This window comes from Trichomycterus rosablanca, chromosome 3 (genome assembly GCF_030014385.1).
Source record: "Trichomycterus rosablanca isolate fTriRos1 chromosome 3, fTriRos1.hap1, whole genome shotgun sequence".
Classification (NCBI taxonomy): Eukaryota; Metazoa; Chordata; class Actinopteri; order Siluriformes; family Trichomycteridae; genus Trichomycterus; species Trichomycterus rosablanca.
The window spans coordinates 10,919,278-10,944,153 of NC_085990.1; the positions used below are offsets into that span (position 1 = coordinate 10,919,278).

Sequence of the window (24,876 nt, forward strand, 5' to 3'; positions counted from 1 at the left end):
TCATTCATGCATTTCCTCATTCATTCATTCATTTCTGCATCTATTCATTCATCTGTTCATTCATTCATGCATTTCCTCATCCATTCATTCATCTGTTCATTCAGTCATGCATTTCATCATTCATTCATTCATTTCTGCATTTCTGCATCCATGCATTCATCTGTTCATTCATTCATGCATTTCCTCATCCATTCATTCATCTGTTCATTCAGTCATGCATTTCATCATTCATTCATTCATTTCTGCATTTCTGCATCCATGCATTCATCTGTTCATTCATTCATGCATTTCCTCATCCATTCATTCATCTGTTCATTCAGTCATGCATTTCATCATTCATTCATTCATTTCTGCATTTCTGCATTCATCCGTTCATTCATTCATGCATTTCCTCATTCATTTATTCATTTATTCATTCATGCATTAATTCATCTGTTTGTTCACTTATGTATTTCTTTATCCATTTATTCATTCATCCATTCATTCATCTGTTCATTCATTCATTCATTTCATGTTCATGCATTTATTCATTCATTCATCTGTTTGTTCACTTATGTATTTCTTCATCCATTTATCGTTCATTCACCCATTAATTTAACCATTTATTCATTTATTTCTGCAACCACTTGTAATTTTTTAAAATTGCAATATTTTTTATGTTCCTCCACAATCACCCGACCTAAACCACATCCTGCATGTCTGGGGGCACTTGAAGACAGAAAGCCAAACATATACAGGGGTTGGACAATGAAACTGAAACACCTGTCATTTTAATGTGGGAGGTTTCATGGCTAAATTGGACCAGTCTGGTGGCCAATCTGCTCTTACTGGTGCAATGTGAAATTAATGAAGAGTGTGAAGGTTCAATTAGCAGGGTAAGAGCACAGTTTTGCTCAAAATATTGCAATGCACACAACATTATGGGTGACATACCAGAGTTCAAAAGAGGACAAATTGTTGGTGCACGTCTTGCTGGCGCATCTGTGACCAAGACAGCAAGTCTTTGTGATGTATCAAGAGCCACGGTATCCAGGGTAATGTCAGCATACCACCAAGAAGGACAAACCACATCCAACAGGATTAACTGTGGACGCAAGAGGAAGCTGTCTGAAAGGGATGTTCGGGTGCTAACCCGGATTGTATCCAAAAAACATAAAACCACGGCTGCCCAAATCACAGCAGAATTAAATGTGCACCTCAACTCTCCTGTTTCCACCAGAACTGTCCGTCGGGAGCTCCACAGGGTCAATATACACGGCCGGGCTGCTATAGCCAAACCTTTGGTCACTCGTGCCAATGCCAAACGTCGGTTTCAATGGTGCAAGGAGCGCAAATCTTGGGCTGTGGACAATGTGAAACATGTATTGTTCTCTGATGAGTCCACCTTTACTGTTTTCCCCACATCCGGGAGAGTTACGGTGTGGAGAAGCCCCAAAGAAGCGTACCACCCAGACTGTTGCATGCCCAGAGTGAAGCATGGGGGTGGATCAGTGATGGTTTGGGCTGCCATATCATGGCATTCCCTTGGCCCAATACTTGTGCTAGATGGGCGCGTCACTGCCAAGGACTACCGAACCATTCTGGAGGACCATGTGCATCCAATGGTTCAAACATTGTATCCTGAAGGCGGTGCCGTGTATCAGGATGACAATGCACCAATACACACAGCAAGACTGGTGAAAGATTGGTTTGATGAACATGAAAGTGAAGTTGAACATCTCCCATGGCCTGCACAGTCACCAGATCTAAATATTATTGAGCCACTTTGGGGTGTTTTGGAGAAGCGAGTCAGGAAACGTTTTTCTCCACCAGCATCACGTAGTGACCTGGCCACTATCCTGCAAGAAGAATGGCTTAAAATCCCTCTGACCACTGTGCAGGACTTGTATATGTCATTTCCAAGACGAATTGACGCTGTATTGGCCGCAAAAGGAGGCCCTACACCATACTAATAAATTATTGTGGTCTAAAACCAGGTGTTTCAGTTTCATTGTCCAACCCCTGTACATTCAGTAACAATCACGTCATGTATGCATGGCCAGTGACAGCCACTAAAACAATGCCTCCTGTAGAACTGTTAATGATCGAAACACCACATCTATACTATATACGTCCACGTTCTTTATCATTTTCATATGAAAACCTGTTCCTAATTATTGTATTTGGAAAATTGGAACAAAACAGAAGAGCACTGTACCCATCCTCCTCCTGTCAGTATGATTTCATGCTATGGGTTTGTCCTGGAACAAAAGCATGTATGTTTTTCCATTAAGGTCATTTCAGTTCATTAGCACTCCAGTATGCACATACAGCTACACAAACCACTTCCTTTGTCCATACAATGGTGCTGGGAGGGTGGCATTCAGTCCAATTCACCTTTAACCCCCTATATGTGCCTGTGGAGGCTCTAGGGCTGTTTTTACACCTGCCTCATTGTGTTGTACCCAAGTCTGTTTGGATTGCAAAATCGCCACAATTGGAAATGCCTGAAAACAGTTTTAAACCCGGGTTCGCTTCTTGTGTTCTTAGAATTGAGTGTCAGAAGTTTGCTTTAAGTGACCTCGAACCATGCTGCGTGTGAAAGCAAGCCTTTCCAAGCTCGGTGTGTCGCACAGGTTACAATACAGTCAGTTTAGGTTTACGCTGGCGGAAAACAGACTGCAGTTATCAGCAGGTAAAACGCAGAGACCAAATATTAATACACGTGGTGCAAACAGGGAAATCAACACAGAACTCAAAGCGTTTAATGAATTCAGTTCGTATGTATCCTTCACCTGAATGCTTCAACAAGTAAACTATGCATCTAATAAATGTGCATTAAACGATCAGTAATTAGAAACCTACGTGTGGTGCAGCACATTAGTACACTTACCCACCAGTGCAAAGAGCTCGAGCTGCTGTGTTGGAGTCTCATCTACCACTGCTGGCCAGAAACTCAACAGACACAGTTCATCAAGTCTGAATGTTGGATCCTTTGATTTCTGAGGGTTTCTCCTCATTGCCTTTACAAAAGCGACTCTTAGGGTGTATTTGAAAACCTAGTGCACTCTCTACATAGACAGCATTTTACATCATCCTGCGCTCGCTCACGAGAAGTAGGCTGTGCGAAATCCTAGATGCCTTAATATGCTCACTAGTAAGGTATCTTAAAATTTCAACGCTATTTTGACTCAAGAACACGAGTGAGCATCTGACTCTGCCTGTGCAATGAAGGCTATCCCAGCATTCAGCGATTAAATTACAATATGGCGGACGGTGCGGAGAAACAATCGAGTTATTTTCAAACGTAAATAAATTATTATTGATTTTTAATTTATATAAAATTGTACAAGTGTTTTTATTTGCAAATTAGGGCTTTTCAGCAAATGTAACTGTTTTCGCTACATGGAGGGAGATATTAGTTGACATGCTAGCGCGTTGTGCCACCCCATCTTATTGGTTTGAATGGCATGAGGATAACTGTGTTAGCTTAGTTAGCGAAAACTGATGGAATCACTGTCTGAGTAGCATGTTTGAATAAACCTGCCTTATTAGTCAATGACTTATTAGAATCCTCTCTACTGAGGCAGCTGCCTATGTAGACAGCAAGGCAGCTCACTAGATTTTCGAACACACCCTTACTGTCTATTCCGGCTGTTGGCATGAGTAGTGGAGAAATGCAGAGAGTATAGCATGACTCTCTGTAGGAATCCACCGCTGGATGGTGTAAAAGAAGCATCCAGCTACCTAACACAGTAGCTGGATGCTTAGAGGAGGCAAGTGCTGGTCTGCGGACTTGGGAAACTGGAAATGATTAGATTGGAAGGAATAGATGGGAAAGGGAAGATTGACCTTGTATTTGTTATTTTGTAAGGAACAGCAGGAGATCAAACAACAGACTGTAAACTTCTCCCATCGGATGCCAAACCACTTATATTTGGCTACATTCAAAATATGTGGCAAACAGAATGGAACACACAATGAGAGAATGAACTTCATGGAATATGTCCTGTCATTTTCACCAAAGTAAAAATACAACCAGAGAAATGTATTGATCAAGTTCGTCTCCACTCAGGTTATGATTAGACAATTATGTAAAAATTGCATTGGGCTTCGTCTCAAATCTCCATCTTTTCCATCCCCTGTAGACAAAACCAGCCTCACCAAAACTGGATAACCAGTTGAAGAAGCGAAAGGCCCCGGCACCTCCACCCTCTACAGCCCCCAGCACCCCCTCATCAATCCCTGCAATGCCCATTGTCCGGGTTCTTAGTGCTACTGTGCCAACTGACGACTCCATGTCCGACCTGAGCCACAGCATCGAGGACTCGGAGCCCACTCCCTCCATCTGCAGCAGCTCCAGCAGTGATTATGCAGCTGAATCTAGCAGCCTGGCTGAGGAACCCATGCCCAGACCTGCTGCGTTTGAGCTGGAGCCTGAGCTGGAGATTGAGCCAGAGCCCAAGATTAAGCCTGAGCCCAAGCTGGTTATTCTAAAGGCAGCACCTTTACCAGAAGCAGTTCCTGAACCGCCTCCTCAGCCGGTGCCCAGAACCGTGGTGAAACGAGAGCCTGAGGAGACCGAATCAGCACTGGAACTCAAAATGGACGAGGTGGAGAACAACCGTCACAGTGCAATAGGTACGTACATGGACTTGATTCTCTTTTCTTTATAGGTGTCTGCTGGTAAAAGAGCTAACTTCTGTAAGTCTGTGTTTACATTTTACTCTTATAGGGCAGTTGTTGCCTAGTGATTGAGGTACTGTACAAGTAATCAGAAGGTCGCTGGTTCAAGCCCCACCACTGCCAGGTTGCTGCTGTTGGGCCCTTGAGCAAGGCCCTTAACCCTATGCTCAGACTGTATACTTTGGATAAAGGCAACTGCTAAATACCAAAAATGTAAACTCTTACCTATGGTTTACCAGTATGAGCATGTGCTCAGCAGTATGAGATGGCTCAGTACCAGTATGAGATGGCTCAGCACTCATTGTTATTCCTGATCAGGAATAATGGCCCGAAGTCATTAATAAAGATGAGAGAATGAGTAAATGGTAGGCATAGGCACGTTGCCTAGGCATGTATTCAAGGTGCAGTTGGCAGGGTAACACTTCATCTGTAGCACCACCTTACCCCGTATGAAACTGACACAACCAGAGCAAAAGCACTTACGCTGCAGATCATGTGAATGCAGCCTTAGAATAAGGGCGCATTCACATGCGAAAAGGCAAAACCGCAAGAATCAGCTCAGAGTGCGAATATGGGACGAATCTCTTTCACTTTTAAACTTGTGTTATCGCTCGGGGTGCTGAGAAATTGTGAGAATCGGCTTTTCCAAGAGAGTCGAAAATGCTTATCGCAAAAAAAAAGCTTAATGTGACTATGTATTAAAAGAACAATACAGGAACACTACACCTCTCTTAATTATTACTGGTTACAAGTAATAGTCTCTCCACTAATGAAATTCCTCGCTTTCAATACAAGAAGTCATGTTAAGATTTGTTCACGTTAATCGTTGTTCGTACTGCCTGAGTCGCTTTTATCACATCATATCAAACAGTTCGTCACATTGGAGGCGCTTTGAAAAGGTCAGCATCAAACTGGGTCAGAATTGAATCAGATGAACAATGGCACATCCAGCACAAAAGTGGTTTTGTCACTTCTCATGTGAATACGCCCTAGGCTACGTTGAGTTGAGTATCCCCATTATATCTGACCCCAGCTCCTTAGAAGCGGGAATTGGCTTTGTGCAAGGCTGATATGGGTGTTGGACATTTTCTTTAATAATCTGAAATAAATTTGCGATCACTTTTAAGCACCGCTGTCTAATAATAAAGAAGCAAGCTCGTAGAAGACTTGTGGATTACATTTACATTTTCAGCATTTAGCAGATGCTTCTATCCAAAGCGACTTACAGTACTGTGACAGTATACAGTCTAAGCAATTGAGGGTTAAGAGCTTGCTCAAGGACCCAACAGTGGCAACCTGGCAGTGGTGGGGCTTGAACCAGTATACTTTTGATTACTAGTAACCGCTAGGCTACTACTGGAGAAGAGACTTGTTGATTCATTGCATTTGTTTTTGTCATGTCGTCGGTCTTCATCAGTCTTGACTCGGAGCAGAATTTTACTCCAGCAGGTTGGAGCCTGTTCACAGACTCCATGAGAGAGAGAGAGAGAGAGAGAGAGAGAGGTCAGCCAGAAGACAACATTGTGCAATTGGCAGAGCTGACATGGGTCCAAAAATGCCACCCAAACTCTCTCTGGTCCCAACTTATACTGGGCAACTGTACATTCCCAGGTGCACTGGCAATAACATGCTGTTCCATCAACTTCTGAACCCGTGAAGCACATCTTGTAGTCCACGCGTGTCAAATAATTCCACGAAATCTTTGGACATGAGTGGTTTCCAAATGCACACAGCTTGTAAACATACACTGTACAAAATGCAGACATCAGACCATCAGCAAGTTGCAACTTATAATCTGATCTCATGTGCATTTTTATGACACCCCCCTCCCCTCAAGGTTTTCTAGGAATAAGTGGTCCAGGAAAGTTTCCTACAAGGTTTTAAAATGTGTCTGTGAAAGTCATTGACTCCCGAATTATGTTCCAGTTTATTCGAAAGGGGTTTAAATTGAGGTCACGGCTCAAGTACACACCAGATTCTTCAAACCATGTTTATATATATATAACCATGCCATGCTAGAACATAAAGGGTCTTTCCCCAAACCGTTGCCAAAAAGTTTAATGCATATCATTTATGACCTGCTCTGACTATCTCCAGTCTTCAGAGCTTCATAGTGGCTCAGCTGAGCTATCATCCAGCTTGTGTTTGCAGACCCTACTGCTGTACACCGATCAGCCATAACATTAAAACCACCTCCTTGTTTCTACACTCACTGTCCATTTTATCAGCTCCACTTACCATATAGAAGCACTTTGTAGTTCTACAATTACTGACTGTAGTCCATCTGTTTCTCTACATACTGTTTTAGCCTGCTTTCACCCTGTTCTTCAATGGTCAGGACCACCACAGAGCAGGTATTATTTAGATGGTGGATGATTCTCAGCACTGCAGTGACTGACATGGTGGTGGTGTGTAAGTGTGTGTTGTGCTGGTATGAATGGATCAGACACAGCAGCGCTGCTGGAGTTTTTAAATACCATGTCCACTCACTGTCCACTCTATTAGACACTCCTACCTAGTTGGTCCATCTTGTAGATGTAAAGTCAGAGACAATCGCTCATCTGTTGATGCTGTTTGAGTTGGTCATCTTTGAAATCTTAATCAGTGGTCACAGGATGCTGCCCACAGGGCGCTGTTGGCTGGATGTTTTTGGTTGGTGGACTACTCTCAGTCCAGTAGTGACAGTGAGGTGTTTAAAAACTCTATCAGCACTGCTGTGTCTGATCCACTCATACCAGCACAACACACACTAACACACGACCGCCATGCCATTGTCACTGCAGTGCTGAGAATGATCCACCACCCAAATAATATCTGCTCTGTAGTGGTCCTGTGGGGTCCTGATCATTGGAGAACAGCATGAAAGGGGGCAAACAAAGCATGCAGAGAAACAGATGGACTACAGTCAGTAATTGTAGAACTACAAAGTGCTTCTATGTGGTAAGTGGAGCTGATAAAGTGGACAGTGTGTGTAGAAACAAGGATGTGGTTGATTACAGAGTACATTCTCAACATGCTGTCTTATAATCATCTACATTTTCTGTGCTGTACAGAATCTAAAGAACATCACTGGTGGAACCATGCAGCTGCTTTTTTATTTAAATAACAATAATGGGAAAAAAAATCCAGGCATTACAGATCTAGACATTATTAACATCCTCATAATTTCAACAAATGTTCGTTTTCTTATCCATCTAAGTGACACATGTTCTCATTAAAAGCAGCTTTGTTCTCTTAACACTTCATGATTTTAAAAGTGTGATAAAACACTAGGCTGTGCGTCACCTGGACCAGTTCTTATCTGTGCTTTGCTGACAGCAGGTAAATCCATCATTTTAATCTCTTGTTCCTCCCACATAGCATCTCAGCCCCGAGGGCAGAGTCATGTCCAACTGACTCTGAACGTTCACTCCGAACACTGCTGACTAACCATGGCTGAGTGCTGATGGATGAACTCCAGAGAATTTAAACAGCACTGTGTTAGTCTTTACTGCCTCGTCTTTAACACACCTTGACTTTTGGTCTCGTCTGTGGGTTTGTGTTGTGTAAGTGCACAAGCTGTTGTCTTCAATATATAATCCATTTTGGTCTTTTAAATTCTTATGACTGGGGATTTTACATTTACATTTATAGCATTTAGCAGACGCTTTTATCCAAAGCGACTTACACAGTGAGCGGAACACAATGAGCAATTGAGGGTTAAGGGCCTTGCTCAGGGACCCAACAGTGGCAACTTGGTGGTGGCGGGGCTTGAACCGGCAACCTTTTGTTTACTAGTCCAGTACCTTAACCACTGAGCTATCACCGGCCCGATTTAGAATCCACTTCCATGCCTGAGATCTGAATTGACTCTGAGGTTTGAGGATAGAAGCAATTCTTAAGCATAAGAATCGATTCAACTCTGAAGCTTAAGAAAAAATTTGACAAAATTGACTTTGAAGCCTTAGAAAGCTTAAGAATAGAATAGGCTTTGATGCTTAATAAATACATTGACTCTGAAGCTTAAGAATGAAATTGACTAAAACTTGAGAATACAATAGACACTGACGCTTGAGAATAGAATAGACTCTGAAGCTTATGAATTAACTTGACTCTGAAGTTTCAAAATGGAATTGACTAAAGCTTTAGAATAGAATTGACTTTGAAGCTTGAAAATAGAATAGACTTTAAAGCTTGAGAGTAGAATCGACTGAAGCGTAATAATGGAATTGACACTGAAGCTTAAGAATGAAATTGACTCTGAAGCTTGAAAATAGAATTGACTCTGAAGCTTAAAATTGGAATTGACTCTGAAGCTTAAAGGAATTGACCTAACGCTTAAAAATAGAATGGACTCTAAAGGATGTTCAGGTGGAGCAGTGGTAAAATATGCTAGCACACCAGAGCTGGGATTTCGAATACATCGTATTGAATCTAAGTTCAGACATCCGGCTGGGCTGGGCAGCTACATGAACAATGATTGGCTGTTGTTCACAGGGTTCCTCATAACTGGTGCAATTACAACCTCTGCTGGCTAATTGATGGCGCCTGCACAGAGTTGAGGGATGATGCTGATCAGGGTGTGGCTCTCAGTGCACAAGGCTGATCCGCATATGAACTCACCTCATGCAGGTGAAAAGATGCAGTCGGTACTGCACACCTGTTGGAGGGAACGTGTCAGTTGCGAAGCTCCTCAGTCAGTAGTGGAGGGTTGTATTGGTGGAGGTGAAGCGTAACGCAATCAGGGTAATTTAATATGACTAGATTAGGGGAGAAAATAGGGAGGGAAATTGGAGAGAGAAAAAAGAATTGACTATAGCTTAGAAGTGGAATTGACTGTAAAGCATGAGATAGAATAGACTAAAACTTAAGTCTAATCGACTGAAGCATAACAATGGAATTGTCTCTAAAGCTTAAGAATGGAATTGACTCAAGCTTAAGAATGGAATTGACTCTGGAGCTTAAGAATTGAATTGGTTCTGAAGCTTAAGAATGGAATTGGTTCTGAAGCTTAAAAATGGAATTGACTCTGGAGCTTAAGAATGGAATTGTCTGAAGCTTAAGAATAGAATAGAGCTTAAGAATTGAATTGGTTCTGAAGCTTAAAAATGGAATTGACTGGAGCTTAAGAATGGAATTATCTGAAGCTTAAGAATGGAATTATCTGAAGCTTAAGAATAGAATCGAGCTTAAGAATTGAACTGGTTCTGAAGCTTAAAAATGGAATTGACTCTGGAGCTTAAGAATGGAATTGTCTGAAGCTTAAGAATTGAATCGAGCTTAATAATTGAATTGACTCTGAAGCTTAAGAATGGAATTGACTCTGAAGCTTAAGAATGGAATTGACTCTGAAGCTTAATAATTGAATTGACTCTGAAGCTTAAGAATGGAATTGACTGGAGCTTAAGAATTGAATTGATTTTGAAGCTTAAGAATGGAATTGACTCTGGAGCTTCAGGATAGAATAAACTCTGAAGCTTAGTATAGGATTGACTCTGAAGCTTAAATTATTTGACTAAAGCTTGAAAATAGAATCAACTCTGAAGCTTTAGAATGGAATCGACTCTGAGTCTAAACAATGGAATTGACTCTAAAGCTTGAAAACAGAATCGACTCTAAAGCTTAAAGAAATTGACTAAAGCTTGAGAATAGAATTGGCTCCGAGTCTAATGAATGGAATTGACTCTAAAGCTTGAGAATCGAATCAACTCGGAGGCCTTAAAATCAGGTTCGCTTCATAATTTACAGAGTTAACCCAATTAAGTTGCTTCATTGAATCGAAATGCATCAAAACGTGTCAGTTTCAGCTTGAACCTAGGAAGCATTTAAACAGCAGATCTTAAATCTGTCTCACTGAAAGAGTTTTGAAATCTCCAAAAAAGTCACGGACCCACCATCACCCTGACCGGTCGAAGAGGTTAGTGTAAATAAATGACTGAATGAATTGATAAGTATGAAAATGAGCTAAAACATGCCACTGACCTCCATCTTTCTCTCCCTGTGTTTAGTTTGGATGCCCTTTTACCTCCCTGTCTCTCTCTCTCTTTTCATGTCAAAGTTAAAGCTAGCATAAAATGCTAAGCCGTATTCACCTGACACATGTTTATAAGAACAGGAGAAGGTCAGAGTGTCACTCATGTTCTGAGATTGTTGATACACACCACATGTTCTCTAGATTTCTGAGTTTAAACTGATTTTCCCCTCTGGACCTTTTTGTCATGATTTTGTTCTTCATCGTTCTGCTGAGGTTAAACCGTCCTGGCCAGTGAGTGGGTCAGGCTGCCCTCATCACTCCTGCCCTCATCATACGCTGCTCGTTAGAAAACGTGTGCTCACACACACATGAATAACGAATAGATTCTGTCTAGCAACTTGACATATCAGGAAGTGGCCCAGCTATGTTTCAGGCAGTCAGATGGGGGCAAATACTTTTTCACAGCATTGTGTACTGTACACTGTATGGCCAAAAGTACGCCAACACCTAACCATGAGCTTGTTTGACATCCTATGACAAAAGCATGGGCATACCAAGTCCTGTCTTTCTGCAAAATTTTGGAGTATGCTTCTGGGAATTTGCGTTCAGTCGACTTTCCAGTTCATCTCAAAAGTGCTCAGTGGAGTCTACCAGAGTTCCTCCACAACCCAGTTTTCTCCCCTAATCTAGTCTTATCCAATTACCCTGGTTGCACCTCGCTTCACCTCTACCAATACAACCCTCCCCTGCTGACTGAGGAGCTTCGCAACTGACACACGACCCCTCCGACACGACACCCTGATCAGCATTATTCCCCAACTCTGAGCAGGCGCCATCAATCAGCCAGCAGAGGTCATAATTGCACTAGTTATGAGGAACCCGGTCCGGCTCTCCCATCCCTGAACAACAGCCAATCGTTGGCTCCGGATAGCAGAGCTGAGATTCGATACGATGTATTAGAAATCCCAGCTCTGGTGCGCTAGCGTGTTTTACCGCTGCACCACCTGAGCGGCCCTACTGTCACAAAGTTGTTTATATTTATATATTAGGATTTTACCATCATGTTTTACTCATTTATGACAAGACAGGTAGTTACTGGTTACACAAGATTCATCAGTTCAAGTTTAATGTCAAACACAGTCATGGACAATTCTGTATCTTCAGTTCACCTCACTTGCACGTCTTTGGACTGTGGGAGGAAACCGGAGCTCCCGGAGGAAACCCATGCAGACATGGGAAGAACATGCAAACTCAAAACAGAAAGGACTCTGACCTCCCCGCCTGAGGATTGAACCCAGGACCTTCTTGCTGTGAGGCAACAGTGTGCTGCCCACCAAGCCAACGTGCCGCCATTGTCGCAAAGTTGGAGCATGTGATTGATTTTATGTTATTGATTTTATACACTTGGTTGCAGTAGGCCTGGCTAAAACACTTAAACTCAGAAATTAGAAGTGTCTATATACTTTTTTTTTTTTTTTATATGTATTCTCCCCTTTTTCTCCCTTTTTTAGCGCGTCCAATTGCCTTATTGCATCATGCTTCCTCTCCACCAATGCCGATCCCTGCTCTGATTGAGGAGAACGAAGCTAACCCACGCCCTCTCCGACACGTGGGCAGCATGCTGTATGCATCTTATCACTTAAAATTTGACAAGTGCAGTGCAGCTCAGCGTTGTGTACGGAGAGACACACCCTGAGAGCACTCCTTTCTCATCTCTGTGCAGGCGCCATCAATCAGCCAGCAGAGATCGTAATTGCACCAGTCATGAGAGAGAGACCCCATCCGGCTTAGTCCCGCCCATATCTGAACAACAGGCCAATCGTTATTCATGTGGCCGCTCAGCCTTAGCCGGCAGACTGCGCCACCTGAGCGGCCTGTGTCTATATACTTTTGACCATGCAGTGTGTTTCTGTGTTTCATACAGTGTGACCATACAGTGCGAGTCTGTCATCGTTTCATTCACACACATCACATCAAAGAAAAAACAGCTTCTTGATTTTTAAAACAGCTTTTTTTTTTTTTTTTTTTTTTTTTTTTTTTTTTTTTTTTTTTTTTTTTTTTTTTTTTTTTCCCTTCGTCCTTTTGTTTCCTCTATTTATTATTTCCCATTGCCTTTTTCTTTCCCTCTGTAGTTTACTGCTGCGCTCCTGTCCTGCTCCACTCCGGACGCCGGTGATCAGACCTGTTCCTCACTTCTCCTGCCCTTCATCATGCTCCTCTTCCTCACTGCTCCTCACTGCTTCATCCTCCATTCTGTTCTGCTGAATTTCCTTTCCTGTCTTTTTCTTTTATTCAAGTCATTTTTACATCTAAATCACATTTGTTTTTATTTTTATTATTGCAGCTTTTTGGACTGTGTGGGAGGAAGTATCAGGTGTTTGGGAAGTTTGGGTCATAAATTCTGTTTTTGTAAACTGTTGAAATCTGATGGATTTTCTGGACAATTCCTGATGGGTTTTTGGGAGGACAAGTGAATCAGTTTGGCACAGATGGAAGAGAAAATGAAAAACGTGTTATTGCATGCAGGCCAGTTTTCTATATGGTGTATGTCAGGTAAATGAATCTGAGTCTAAAATAGATCAGCAGTATCGAATGTTTTCATCATTATTTTGGGCAGTTTGAAATAATTATCAATAACTTAATATTCGAAGCAAAGAATCTGAATGAATGCTTTATTTGAAATTTTATATCAGAAACAAAGTCTTGTTCAGGTCACGTGGCAATGCTGTGAAACTAAAAAAACAGACTTAACAGGGACAGTGGTAGCCTAGTGGGTAGAGCTTTGGGCTATCAACCTGAAGATTGGTGGTTCAAATCCAGGCTCTGATATGCAGCCACTGTTGGTTCCTTGAGCAAGGCCCTTAACCCTGTCTGCTCCAGCGGCACCGTACGATGGCTGACCCTGTGCTCTGTCCCCAGCTTCCAAACAAGCTGGGATATGCGAAAAAAGAATTTCATTGTACTGTACACCTGTATATGTATATATGACAAATAAAGTATATCTATATTGTATATCTATATCTAATAGCCTGAGAGAGTATACTAGAGTCGTGTATCCTATTTAGTACACGGCATGTCCAGTGCAATCACAAGCTCAGAAGAGAGTATTTCTTCGAAAATATTAGATGATTCCCGGTGGGATCCAGGTTCAAATCTCAGCAGTGCTGTTGGCCAGTTACACTGGCATGATTGGCTATGGCTGGGATGGGTGGGGTAAATTGGCACACTGTCCAAAGTGTTTCCTGGTGAATATGGACTCATCACAATCCTGACCAGGACTCACAATCTTAAACACACATTTGTGAATAGTGTGTTTTCATAGACTTTTGAGAGGTGATGAAAGAAAGAGTGTTTACTATTAATAATCCGTTGTGCAATAGGTTAAACATTTTTTGTTGCATGGCATTGATTACAGTGTAACATAACTGCTTCTCTGGTACTTCTCTGGAACTATATTCCTGAATGTAGATTAGGATTATTATTAATGCAGGTAAATAGAAATAAAATACATGCAGTACTAAAGTTAGTAATAAAGTTATAATGAATTTAAATCATTTTCTGTTTATTCATATAAATATGTGTAACAGGGAAGGGCACGCATCGCTACAGAGAACGAGGTGAATCCCCAAATTGAACCCATGATGTAGAATCTCAAGTCAAAGTTGAATAATACTGTAGCTGAAAAACAAATTTTCTTACTCGCATATTGACTGGGGCCCCTCCGCTCGCCATGGCAACCAAATACATCCTCCAGTACTGACCAAACCATTGCGCCAGTTTTCTACTTTCCATTTGCAATTACATAAATTAATTTCCTGTAAGAATTTGTCCTGATTGGACACGTGGGTGGAGGCACATGTGGTGAGCTGGCTGTCCCTGATCAGATCAAGGACTGTGCATGCAGGAACAGATTCACAATTTGGATTAGAAATGAGAGTTATGTTACTATTAGCAGGTCAGGCATCTGTACAGACATGATTGGCTATGTCTGAGGGAGGTGGTGGTCGAAAAGCCTAGCCACTGAGAGGTGCACTTGTCAGTGCGTTCTCAGTGCCAGTCCCAGACCTGGTCTAAATCAGGAGGGTTGTGTCAGGAAGAAAACGTGCCAGTACTGGTATGTAGACCTGAATGATCCACCATGGTAGTAGATTTATTAATAACTGGGATTCACTGATCATGAAATTTGCAAAATGCAGAAAATATTGCAACATGTTACCAGCGGTGTCCAAACTTTTGACTCATCAAAGCTCCTGTTACATAAATGTTTCTCTTTTTTATGCATTTTCTCCCCATTTTCCTCCCGATTTAGCACAGTCAATTTGTCTTCCGCTGCTGAGGGGTACCCGATTGCATCCGAGGAAAGCAAGTGGCTTACGACACGTGCACAATCCTCCCCCTCTTGCCCCTGCATTCTGCACAGGCATCTCTTCCGCCAATCAGGGTCCTTTTATAGCGTATGAAGATCCCACCCACCCACACTTTGTCCGGTCGTCCCACTCTAGCAGATACGTTGGCCAATTAGTATGTGCTGCAGACACTTCCAGTTATGCCTGCCAGACCACCCAGCCAACCGGTGGAACTGAGGAGTTCAGAATCTCGGCGCTGGTGTGCTAGCGGAATATACCGCTGCGCTACGTAAATGTTTCTAATGTAACGCCCTGTATTTTGGGACACACCAGCTTTGCCGTTATAGATTTTAACTGTATAATTAGATGAAGTCGTGTTTATATGTTAAGCTTCTATTGTTCTTTTTTCCACTACTTTACCTTGTTGCTTTACGCCAAGACCCATGACCAGCCGCTGATGGAACTGAGAATGAGTCTTGTTGCTTTTTGTTTTTTAAACAGCACAAAGACATGTTTGTTCTGCACCATGTTTATGAAACGAATGAACACAGATCTGTCAACCCAGACTCTTCAAAATCCTGGTTTTATTTGAATCAGAACCCGCTCATCCTGTCCAACCTGCTGGAAAAACCAGCAGATGTTGGTGATCGGCTTCTCAACACGTCAGATAAGCATCAAACCCAAATCTGAGAGCTCATTGTTGTATAGTACTAAGATCATCACTGCGATGTCACTTCGTCAGAGTTTTAAAGACGGGTGAGCAGTTGCCAAGCTTGAGGTTAAATTCAAGGCTGTGCTCCCTTAAAAGTGGACAAAATCAGGACGTTTTACTCTGATGTGTCACAGAAACGCCTAAACAAAAATGATTACTTTTTTTTTTTTTTTTTTAAGCATTTTTTCCCATTTTCTCCCATTTTCTCCCAATTTAGTGTAGTCAATTTGTCTTCTGCTGCTGGGGGATCCCTGATTGCAGTCGAGGTGGGTATATTGCTGCTCACGCTCACTTCCTTAGCGGAACCTTTTTTCACCCATGCATTCTGCACAGGTGCCTCTCTATCTGCCAATCAGGGTCCTTACACACAGCGTTTGTGTACCCCACCCACATAGTCCGGTCATCCCTCTCTGCAGGCACTGCCAATTATGCCCGCTAGATGGCGCCCAGCCGACTGGTGGCAACGCAGAGTTTTGAACCTGATGAGTTCAGAATCTCGGCGCTAGTGTGCTAGCGCAATATCGTAATAATACAATTTGATCTGGGCGTTTCTCATGTGGTCCTAAATAAGTAAGTAAGTATTGGGGCACCCTTCCTAATTATTGAGTTCAGATATGTTGAACACACCCATTCCCATCAGTGTATAAAATCATGAATGTTAAATAAATGATATGCCAAATACCAAATATGATGTCAACAGTTTGGGAAAGGCCATGTCCCTTTTCTCCAGTATGACTGTTCCCCCTGTACACAAAGCAAGGTCAATAAAGACATGCTTTGACAAGTCTGGTGTGGATAAACATTACAGAACCCTGACCTCAAACATCCTGAAAACCACTGGGATGATTTGGAACATTGATTGCCAGCGAGGCCTTTTTGTCGGACGTTGGTGCCTGACCTCATAACACAATGTTTTTTTGACTGAATAGGCATATGTTCCCACAGGCAAACTCAAATCTTAAAGAAAGCCTCCCCCAACTGTAAAGGCTGTCACTGCCTTAAAAAAGAGGATGGTGGTGCCACCATATTAACACCCATGGTTTTGGAATGGGGTGTCCAACAAGCTCATTGTGTGGTGTCCGCATACTTTTGGAACCTCCCAATATTGTCACTCAGGATTGCCACAGTGAGACAAAAGGAAATTACATTAAAAAGGAGATATAAATGTAAACAAACAAGCTGCTCAGACATTTAAGTGCACAGAGGAAACCGGACCAAGGTTGTAACTTCATTGTGTCCAGGGAAACCAGACCCACCACAACCCTGACCAGGATAAAGCAGTGGTGGGATCACAAAATATTTGTGCCATTAAAAAATAGACACTAGCAAAAAAATCGTCTGAGAACTGCTTAGTGAAAATTTTTTTGTTTTTGTGTAATTGGTGTATCTTTAATTTTGTGGAACTTCGTTGGTTGCCTCATGTTAGGCATGTCTAGTTTGTCTAGTTAATTCCCTGTACAGCAGTGATTTTGTTCAGATTTTAAGGTATTGAACGTTTGTTAGAGGCAAGGAGGTGTGTGCAATGTATTTGGGTTAATACTTAATACTGTGTAATGTTAACACACACACACACTCACACTGTTTATGAGGTGTGTGTTATGCTTTGCTGGATTGTGTGTTGTGAATCAGCACGTTCTAAGGTTGTTCTCATTACTAATCTGGAACTGTATTAGTGTGTGTGTGTGTGTGTGTTGTGTTACTCAGGTTACATAAGCATGTTTTGGAGTGGAATTAAGAACCAGCGTGTGCTTGCGGGTGTAGGTCAGGGTTCAGTCTGTATGTGTGGGTGTGTGTAGGTGTCTATGTTTGGTGTGTGTGTTTTACTTTATGATCATATAGTGTGTCAGTTCTCATGTTTGTGTGTGTGTTGATCATGTGGCACGTCAGTAATCAAGTGTGTGTTTTCCTTTATGATAATGTGTTGAATCAATAACTGAGTGTGTTTGTGTGTGTGTGCGTGTATTTTATCATATGATCATATGGTGTTTCAGTTCTCATGTTGGTGTGTGTGTATGTTGATCATCTGACACATCAATAATCACGTGTGTGTTTACTTTATGATCATGTGGCGCATCAATAATGAAATGAGTGTGTTTGCATGTGTGTATTTTACTATATGATCACATAGTGTGTCAGTTCTCATGTTGGTGTGTGTGTGTGTATGTTTATCATGTGGCATGTCAATCACGTGTGTGTTTACTTTATGATGTGGTGCATCAATAATCCAGTTTGTGTGTGTGTGTGTGTTTTACTTTATGATCATGTGGTGCATCAGTTATTGAGTGTGTTTGTGTATTTTACTGTATGATCATGTGGTGTGTCAGTTGTCGTGTTTGTGTGTGTTTTTAAATACATGGCACGTCAATAATCAAGTGTGTGTGTTTTTATGATCATGTGGTGCATCAATAATTGAGCGTGTTTGCCTGTGTGTATTTTACTATATGATTGTATGGTGTCTCAGTTCCTGTGTGTGTGTGTGTTTTACTTTATGATAATGTGGTGCATCATTTATTGAGTGTTTATTTTACTATATGATCATATGGTGTCTCAGTTCGTGTGTGTCTGTGTGTCTGTGTGTTTTACTTTATGATCATGTGGTGCATCATTTATTGAGTGTGTGTGTTTTACTATATGATCATATGGTGTGTCAGTTCTCGTGTGTGTGTGTGTGTGTGTGTGTGTGTGTTTTACTTTATGATCATGTGGTGCATCATTTATTGAGTGTGTGTATTTTACTATATGATCATATGGTGTGTCAGTTCTCGTGTGTGTGTGTGTGTGTGTTTTACTTTATGATCATGTGGTGCATCATTTATTGAGTGTGTGTATTTTACTATATGATCATATGGTGTGTCAGTTCTCATGTGTGTGTGTGTGTGTTTTACTTTATGATCATGTGGTGCATCATTTATTGAGTGTGTGTATTTTACTATATGATCATATGGTGTGTCAGTTCTCATGTGTGTGTGTGTGTGTGTGTGTGTGTGTGTGTGTTTTACTTTATGATCATGTGGTGCATCATTTATTGAGTGTGTTTATTTTACTATATGATCATATGGTGTGTCAGTTCTCGTGTGTGTGTGTTTTACTTTATGATCATGTGGTGCATCATTTATTGAGTGTGTGTTTTACTATATGATCATATGGTGTCTCAGTTCGTGTGTGTGTGTGTCTGTGTGTTTTACTTTATGATCATGTGGCGCATCATTTATTGAGTGTGTTTGTGTATTTTACTATATGATCAGATGGTGTGTCAGTTCTCATGTTTGTGTGTGTTACTTTATGATCATGTGGCGCATCAATAATTAAGTGTGTTTGCGTGTATGTGTGTGTATTTTGCATTATGAACATGTGATGTGTTTATAATGTATGTATCTGTCTGAGCATACCTGTGTGTGTTGGGCTATGTGTGTATGTTTATATTTTTAATCCACATGGTGAGTGTTGCATCATTAATCCGTGTGTGTGTGTGCACGTATAAATTTTACTCCTTGATCATGTGACAAGTGCTGTGTCAAGAGAGTGTGTGTGTGTGTGAGAGAGAGAGAGAGAGATGTGAGGTTGCAGCTGCTGTGTTTTAAAAGCTTTGCTGGGAAAAGGTTGGGAAACGGCATGTGACTCATGATACATCCAGGAACAGATCTGACTGTTTTCACACACACACACACACACACACACACACTCATACACTCATACACACTGCGTGACCCAAGGTTACCAAGTGGCTGGTTTCGTTAAAAACATATAAAACATCAAACAGGAATGTATTCAGTGTTTTCATGGCTCATTTTCATGATACAGTTTAGGCTCAGTCATCACAGGACTCATCTGGATGGTATTCCTGGCAAAATGGTATTCGTAAAAGTAATCTTTTTTAATCTTTGACCCACAAACTGGTGTTGGTGATTATATCATGACTTCTGCCGTACTGTCCTTTGAAAAGCCGGTGCTTCATGTCAGGGAGACCACTGCTTCATGTGCTTTGTAATGAGCACAGCCAGCTGTATTTATCATGTTAATCCATCAGATGAAGTGTGTAATGAAGTGTGCGCCAACCATCCAGTCCTCATTTACAAATCACTTCAAATTTGGCACTGAGGGTGCTCAGGTGGCGCAGTGGTGTTACGTGCTAGCCCGCTACAGCTGGAATCATAGATTTCCCACATTTTATCATGGATTTCAGATCATCAGCTGAAACTTTACCCCACTGTGACTGAGCTGATATTTATTCCTGGGGATTTTGGTACCTCCATGCCAGGATCTAATCATTCCACTTAATGACTTTCGAATCAAACCATCTGAAACATAACTAACCCTCTTAGCACATGTTGATATCCTGACCCATTCATGCAGGTTCTTACACTACAACATGAGAAAGATTTGACCATTCCATATGTGTCGGCACAGTGGCTTGGTGGGTAGCACTGTTGCCTCACAGAAAGAAGGGTCCTTACTGTGTGGAGTTTGCACATTCTCCCTGTGTCTCCAGCAGCTCCGGTTTCCTTCCACAGTCCAAAGACATACAAGTGAGGTAAATTGGAGATACAAAATTGTCCATGACTATGTTTGACATAGACTTGAACTGATGAATCTTGTGTAACCTGTTCTGTCATGAATGTAACCAAAGTGTGTAAAACCTGACGTTAAAGTCCTAATAAATAAAAATAATATATAATAACCATTCCACTTGATGGAAGCCACTCAGATTCCTGTCCCTCCTGGCAGGTCTCCCCATGTCAACAATCAGACCTCTGTCATTCAGTTTAAAACAATGACGCTTGCCTACATATACAAAAACAGACCAGCCCTGACCCACCTTAGAGGACTTATCACTTATCAACTTAAAACCTCTGTTCTGTAAACTGAACTTTTTGAGCCTCAATTCTGGTACCTCTCAAAACTCAAGGAAGACAGGCATCAAGACTCTTTTCTGTACTAGAACCAAGGTGGTGGAATTAATTTCACAGGAGCTTCAACAGCTTGAAAAGAAACAAAAGTCTGTTCTTCTTAGTTAGTCTTATACTGTCGTTTATTTGTACTAGAGTAGGGAAATGCTTACTGAGGAAGCACTTCTGTAGGTCCTTCTGGAAGAGCATCTACTAAATACTGATAATGATAACTTGGACAGGTAGAAATTCCCAGTTTAGTAAACTTTGTGTGCATTTAGTTCACCAGTTTCTTTTGGGCATTAGGGTAACTTTATGAAGCCTGTCAAACCGAAATAAATTCCTCTCTCTCCAATGGTGGATCATTTCCAGCTTAATTCTCAGCCTGACCATGGCCAGTCTGCGAAGTGCGGTACTCTGGGATGTGTTTAGTTTGGCTGTGCTCCATGAGCTGTTCACCAAGGCCGTGGTTGCAAAATCAGGGTTAAAAAGGTTCACTAGTGACAGACAGAACCATAATAACAATACACTGTGTACTTATGTAATAGTGTTCCTATAGCACTTTTAAATATCTACTGATGATTCACTGTGACTCCTCAAAAAACTATGTACCATGTTTTTCTCTAGAGTGTGTAATAGAAAATTGAACACACTGTAATTGGGACGAAAATAGTGGAGGCAGAAGCAAAACCTGGGAAAGTGAAAAAGACAAAGTGCAAAAGACTTCAAGAAGTGGATAAAAGGAACAGATCCAGATGTGAAAGAAATTGAGGGAGACAAGGGCAAGTAAAGAAAGAATAGAGGAAAGGAAATATAGAGAAAAGGTGAACATGAGAGGAAGAGGAGAAGGACAGAGAAATAAGGAGGAAATAGGAAAGAAATGGAGGCTGGGAAAGGAAATGAGGAGGGAAATAGTAAAAATACAATTTTCATGTCATTAATTTTTTTTAAATGTTGTACCCTGGTCATGGTCGCTGTGGGTCTGGCTCACCCAGTGAACCAGTGTAAAATTGGTATGAGTAAAACTACTGAGAATAGTCCACCAACCAAAAATATCCAGCCAACAGCGCCCCGTGGGCAGCGTCCTGTGACCACTGATTAAGGTCTAGAAGATGACCAACTCAAACAGCAGCAATAGATGAGTGATCGTCTCTGACTTTACATCTACAAGGTGGACCAACTAGGTAGGAGTGTCTGATAGAGTGGACAGTGAGTGGACACGGTATTTAAAAATTCCAGCAGCGCTGCTGTGTCTGATCCACTTATACCAGCACAACACACACTAACACACCACCACCATGTCAGTGTCACTGCAGTGCTGAGAATGATCCACCACCTAAATAATACCTGCTCTGTAATGGTCCTGTGGGGATCCTGACCATTGAAGAACAGGGTGAAAGCAGGCTACAAAGGTATGCAGAGAAACAGATGGACTACAGTCAATAATTGTACGTAGAACTACAAAGTGTTTCTATATGGTAAGTGGAGCTGAAAAAATGGACAGTGAGTAGAAACAAGGAGGTGGTTTTAATGTTATGGCTGATTAGTGTACATATATGACCAAAAGTATTTGGACACCTCACCATGAGCTTGTTGGACATCATATTTCAAAAACAAATGGGATTAAATACAGTGACCTCTATGTATCATTAAGTTTGTCTGTGCGAATTTGTGCCCATTTAGGCCCAAGAGCTTTTGTATGTTAGGGCACTGTGGTTGTTCAAGAAAGGCTTAATTGATGTTCCAGTTCATTCCAAAGCTGTTCAGTAGGGCTGAGGTCAGGGCTCTGTGCAGGACACTGGAGTTTCTTTAAACCAAGCTTTCCTTCATATCTGTTGTGACTGAAACATTTGAATTAAAAAATTATAAGGTGTGTCCCAATACTTTGTCCACATAGTGTATAACTATTTAAACAATCAGCCTGAACTCTCGGATCTATTGATTTTATAATAAAAAAACACATCGTGAAAGTGTCCACTATAACGAGACGTGTGTGGAATGTCTGAGTGTGTAACGTATAACAGATCATCAGCATGTCTGAGTGATTTTCCGCCGTGTATTCAGCATGTAAAGCATGTCCAGTTTTGGCCTGAAGATAAAATTAATGCTCATTTCTGTACTAATTTGTGTCTCTGCTGGGCGTTTGAACCCCAGGCTGGCTGAGCTTGGCCGAGCAGGAAGCAGAGACGGTGAGCATGTGCAGCAGTGAGAGTTTCGCCGATCAGGGGTACGCGGCGTCGGAGGGCATGGCCGACTCCCCGAGCGCCTCACCGGAGGACACAGTGTCCCTGTGTCCCGACCCCTCGCCCAGCCCCAGCCAGCCTCAAGAGGACAGCGATGATGACGAGGGCTGCGCCACCTGGGGATCACGCTACAGGTACTTTAGTGCATCTTCTCTATATCTACAGGGTTTATCTATAGATCACAGATAGGTCAGAGTTACAGGATTAAAAAAAGGAAATTAAATGTATTAAAGAATTAACTGACAAAGATCTGTAGATCAGGCAGTGGCACGATGAAGCAGCTGGTACAGTGGGTGCCGCATTGCAACTTGGGTCCTGATGACCTGAGTTTGTTCCTTGTCTCTGGTCACTGTCTGTAAGGGCTTTCTCATATAGGTTTCTAATATACTACTAATTATTATATTAATAGTAATTCTAATATTCTGAAGGACTTGCTGTAGCAGTAGCAGTAGCAAGAGTGTAATTCCTCATCGCACAGACCATTGTCTGTTGTTTGCCCAGACAGACCAGTGGTCAAAGGAACACGTGAGGTCAGGCTGTCACAGTTCTACAAAAAAACCTGCCTTTCAGTTGATGTTCCAGTTTATCTCAAAGCTGTTTAGTAGGGGCCGCTCAGGTGGCGCAGTGGTAAAAACACACGCTGGAACCAGAGCTGGGTTCTCAAATACATCAAATCTCAAGTCTCTGCCTTGCATGACGCAATAAGGCAATTGGACGCGCTAAATAGGGAGAAAAAGGGGAGAAAATGCATAAAGAATACAGGTCCTTCTCAAAAAATTAGCATATTGTGATAAAGTTCATTATTTTCCATAATGTAATGATAAAAATTAAACTTTCATATATTTTAGATTCATTGCACACCAACTGAAATATTTCAGGTCTTTTATTGTTTTAATACTGATGATTTTGGCATACAGCTCATGAAAACCCAAAATTCCTATCTCAAAAAATTTGCATATCATGAAAAGGTTCTCTAAACGAGCTATTAACCTAATCATCTGAATCAACGAATTAACTCTAAACACCTGCAAAAGATTCCTGAGGCTTTTAAAAACTCCCAGCCTGGTTCATTACTCAAAACTGCAATCATGGGTAAGACTGCCGACCTGACTGCTGTCCAGAAGGCCATCATTGACACCCTCAAGCAAGAGGGTAAGACACAGAAATAAATTTCTGAACGAATAGGCTGTTCCCAGAGTGCTGTATCAAGGCACCTCAGTGGGAAGTCTGTGGGAAGGAAAAAGTGTGGCAGAAAACGCTGCACAACGAGAAGAGGTGACCGGACCCTGAGGAAGATTGTGGAGAAGGGCCGATTCCAGACCTTGGGGGACCTGCGGAAGCAGTGGACTGAGTCTGGAGTAGAAACATCCAGAGCCACCGTGCACAGGCGTGTGCAGGAAATGGGCTACAGGTGCCGCATTCCCCAGGTCAAGCCACTTTTGAACCAGAAACAGCGGCAGAAGCGCCTGACCTGGGCTACAGAGAAGCAGCACTGGACTGTTGCTCAGTGGTCCAAAGTACTGTTTTCGGAAATCAAGGTGCCAGAGTCTGGAGGAAGACTGGGGAGAAGGAAATGCCAAAATGCCTGAAGTCCAGTGTCAAGTACCCACAGTCAGTGATGGTCTGGGGTGCCATGTCAGCTGCTGGTGTTGGTCCACTGTGTTTTATCAAGGGCAGGGTCAATGCAGCTAGCTATCAGGAGATTTGGGAGCACTTCATGCTTCCATCTGCTGAAAAGCTTTATGGAGATGAAGATTTCATTTTTCAGCACGACCTGGCACCTGCTCACAGTGCCAAAACCACTGGTGAATGGTTTACTGACCATGGTATTACTGTGCTCAATTGGCCTGCCAACTCTCCTGACCTGAACCCCATAGAGAATCTGTGGGATATTGTGAAGAGAAAGTTGAGAGACACAAGACCCAACACTCTGGATGAGCTTAAGGCCGCTATCGAAGCATCCTGGGCCTCCATAACACCTCAGCAGTGCCACAGGCTGATTGCCTCCATGCCACGCCGCATTGAAGCAGTCATTTCTGCAAAAGGATTCCCGACCAAGTATTGAGTGCAT

At 42.0% G+C, this 24,876-nt stretch overlaps 1 protein-coding gene across 3 annotated transcripts in view; it reads left to right on the forward strand.

Annotated features, from left to right (window-relative positions):
• cobl (cordon-bleu WH2 repeat protein) overlaps positions 1–24,876 on the forward strand; it is an 84,083-nt gene that overhangs the window by 48,087 nt on the left and 11,120 nt on the right. For all 3 annotated transcript variants that reach the window (XM_062992646.1, XM_062992648.1, XM_062992647.1), the window contains 2 exons: positions 4,128–4,620; positions 22,717–22,939. In XM_062992646.1, the coding sequence (XP_062848716.1) occupies positions 4,128–4,620; positions 22,717–22,939 (716 nt within the window). The remainder of the gene's footprint in view (positions 1–4,127; positions 4,621–22,716; positions 22,940–24,876) is intronic.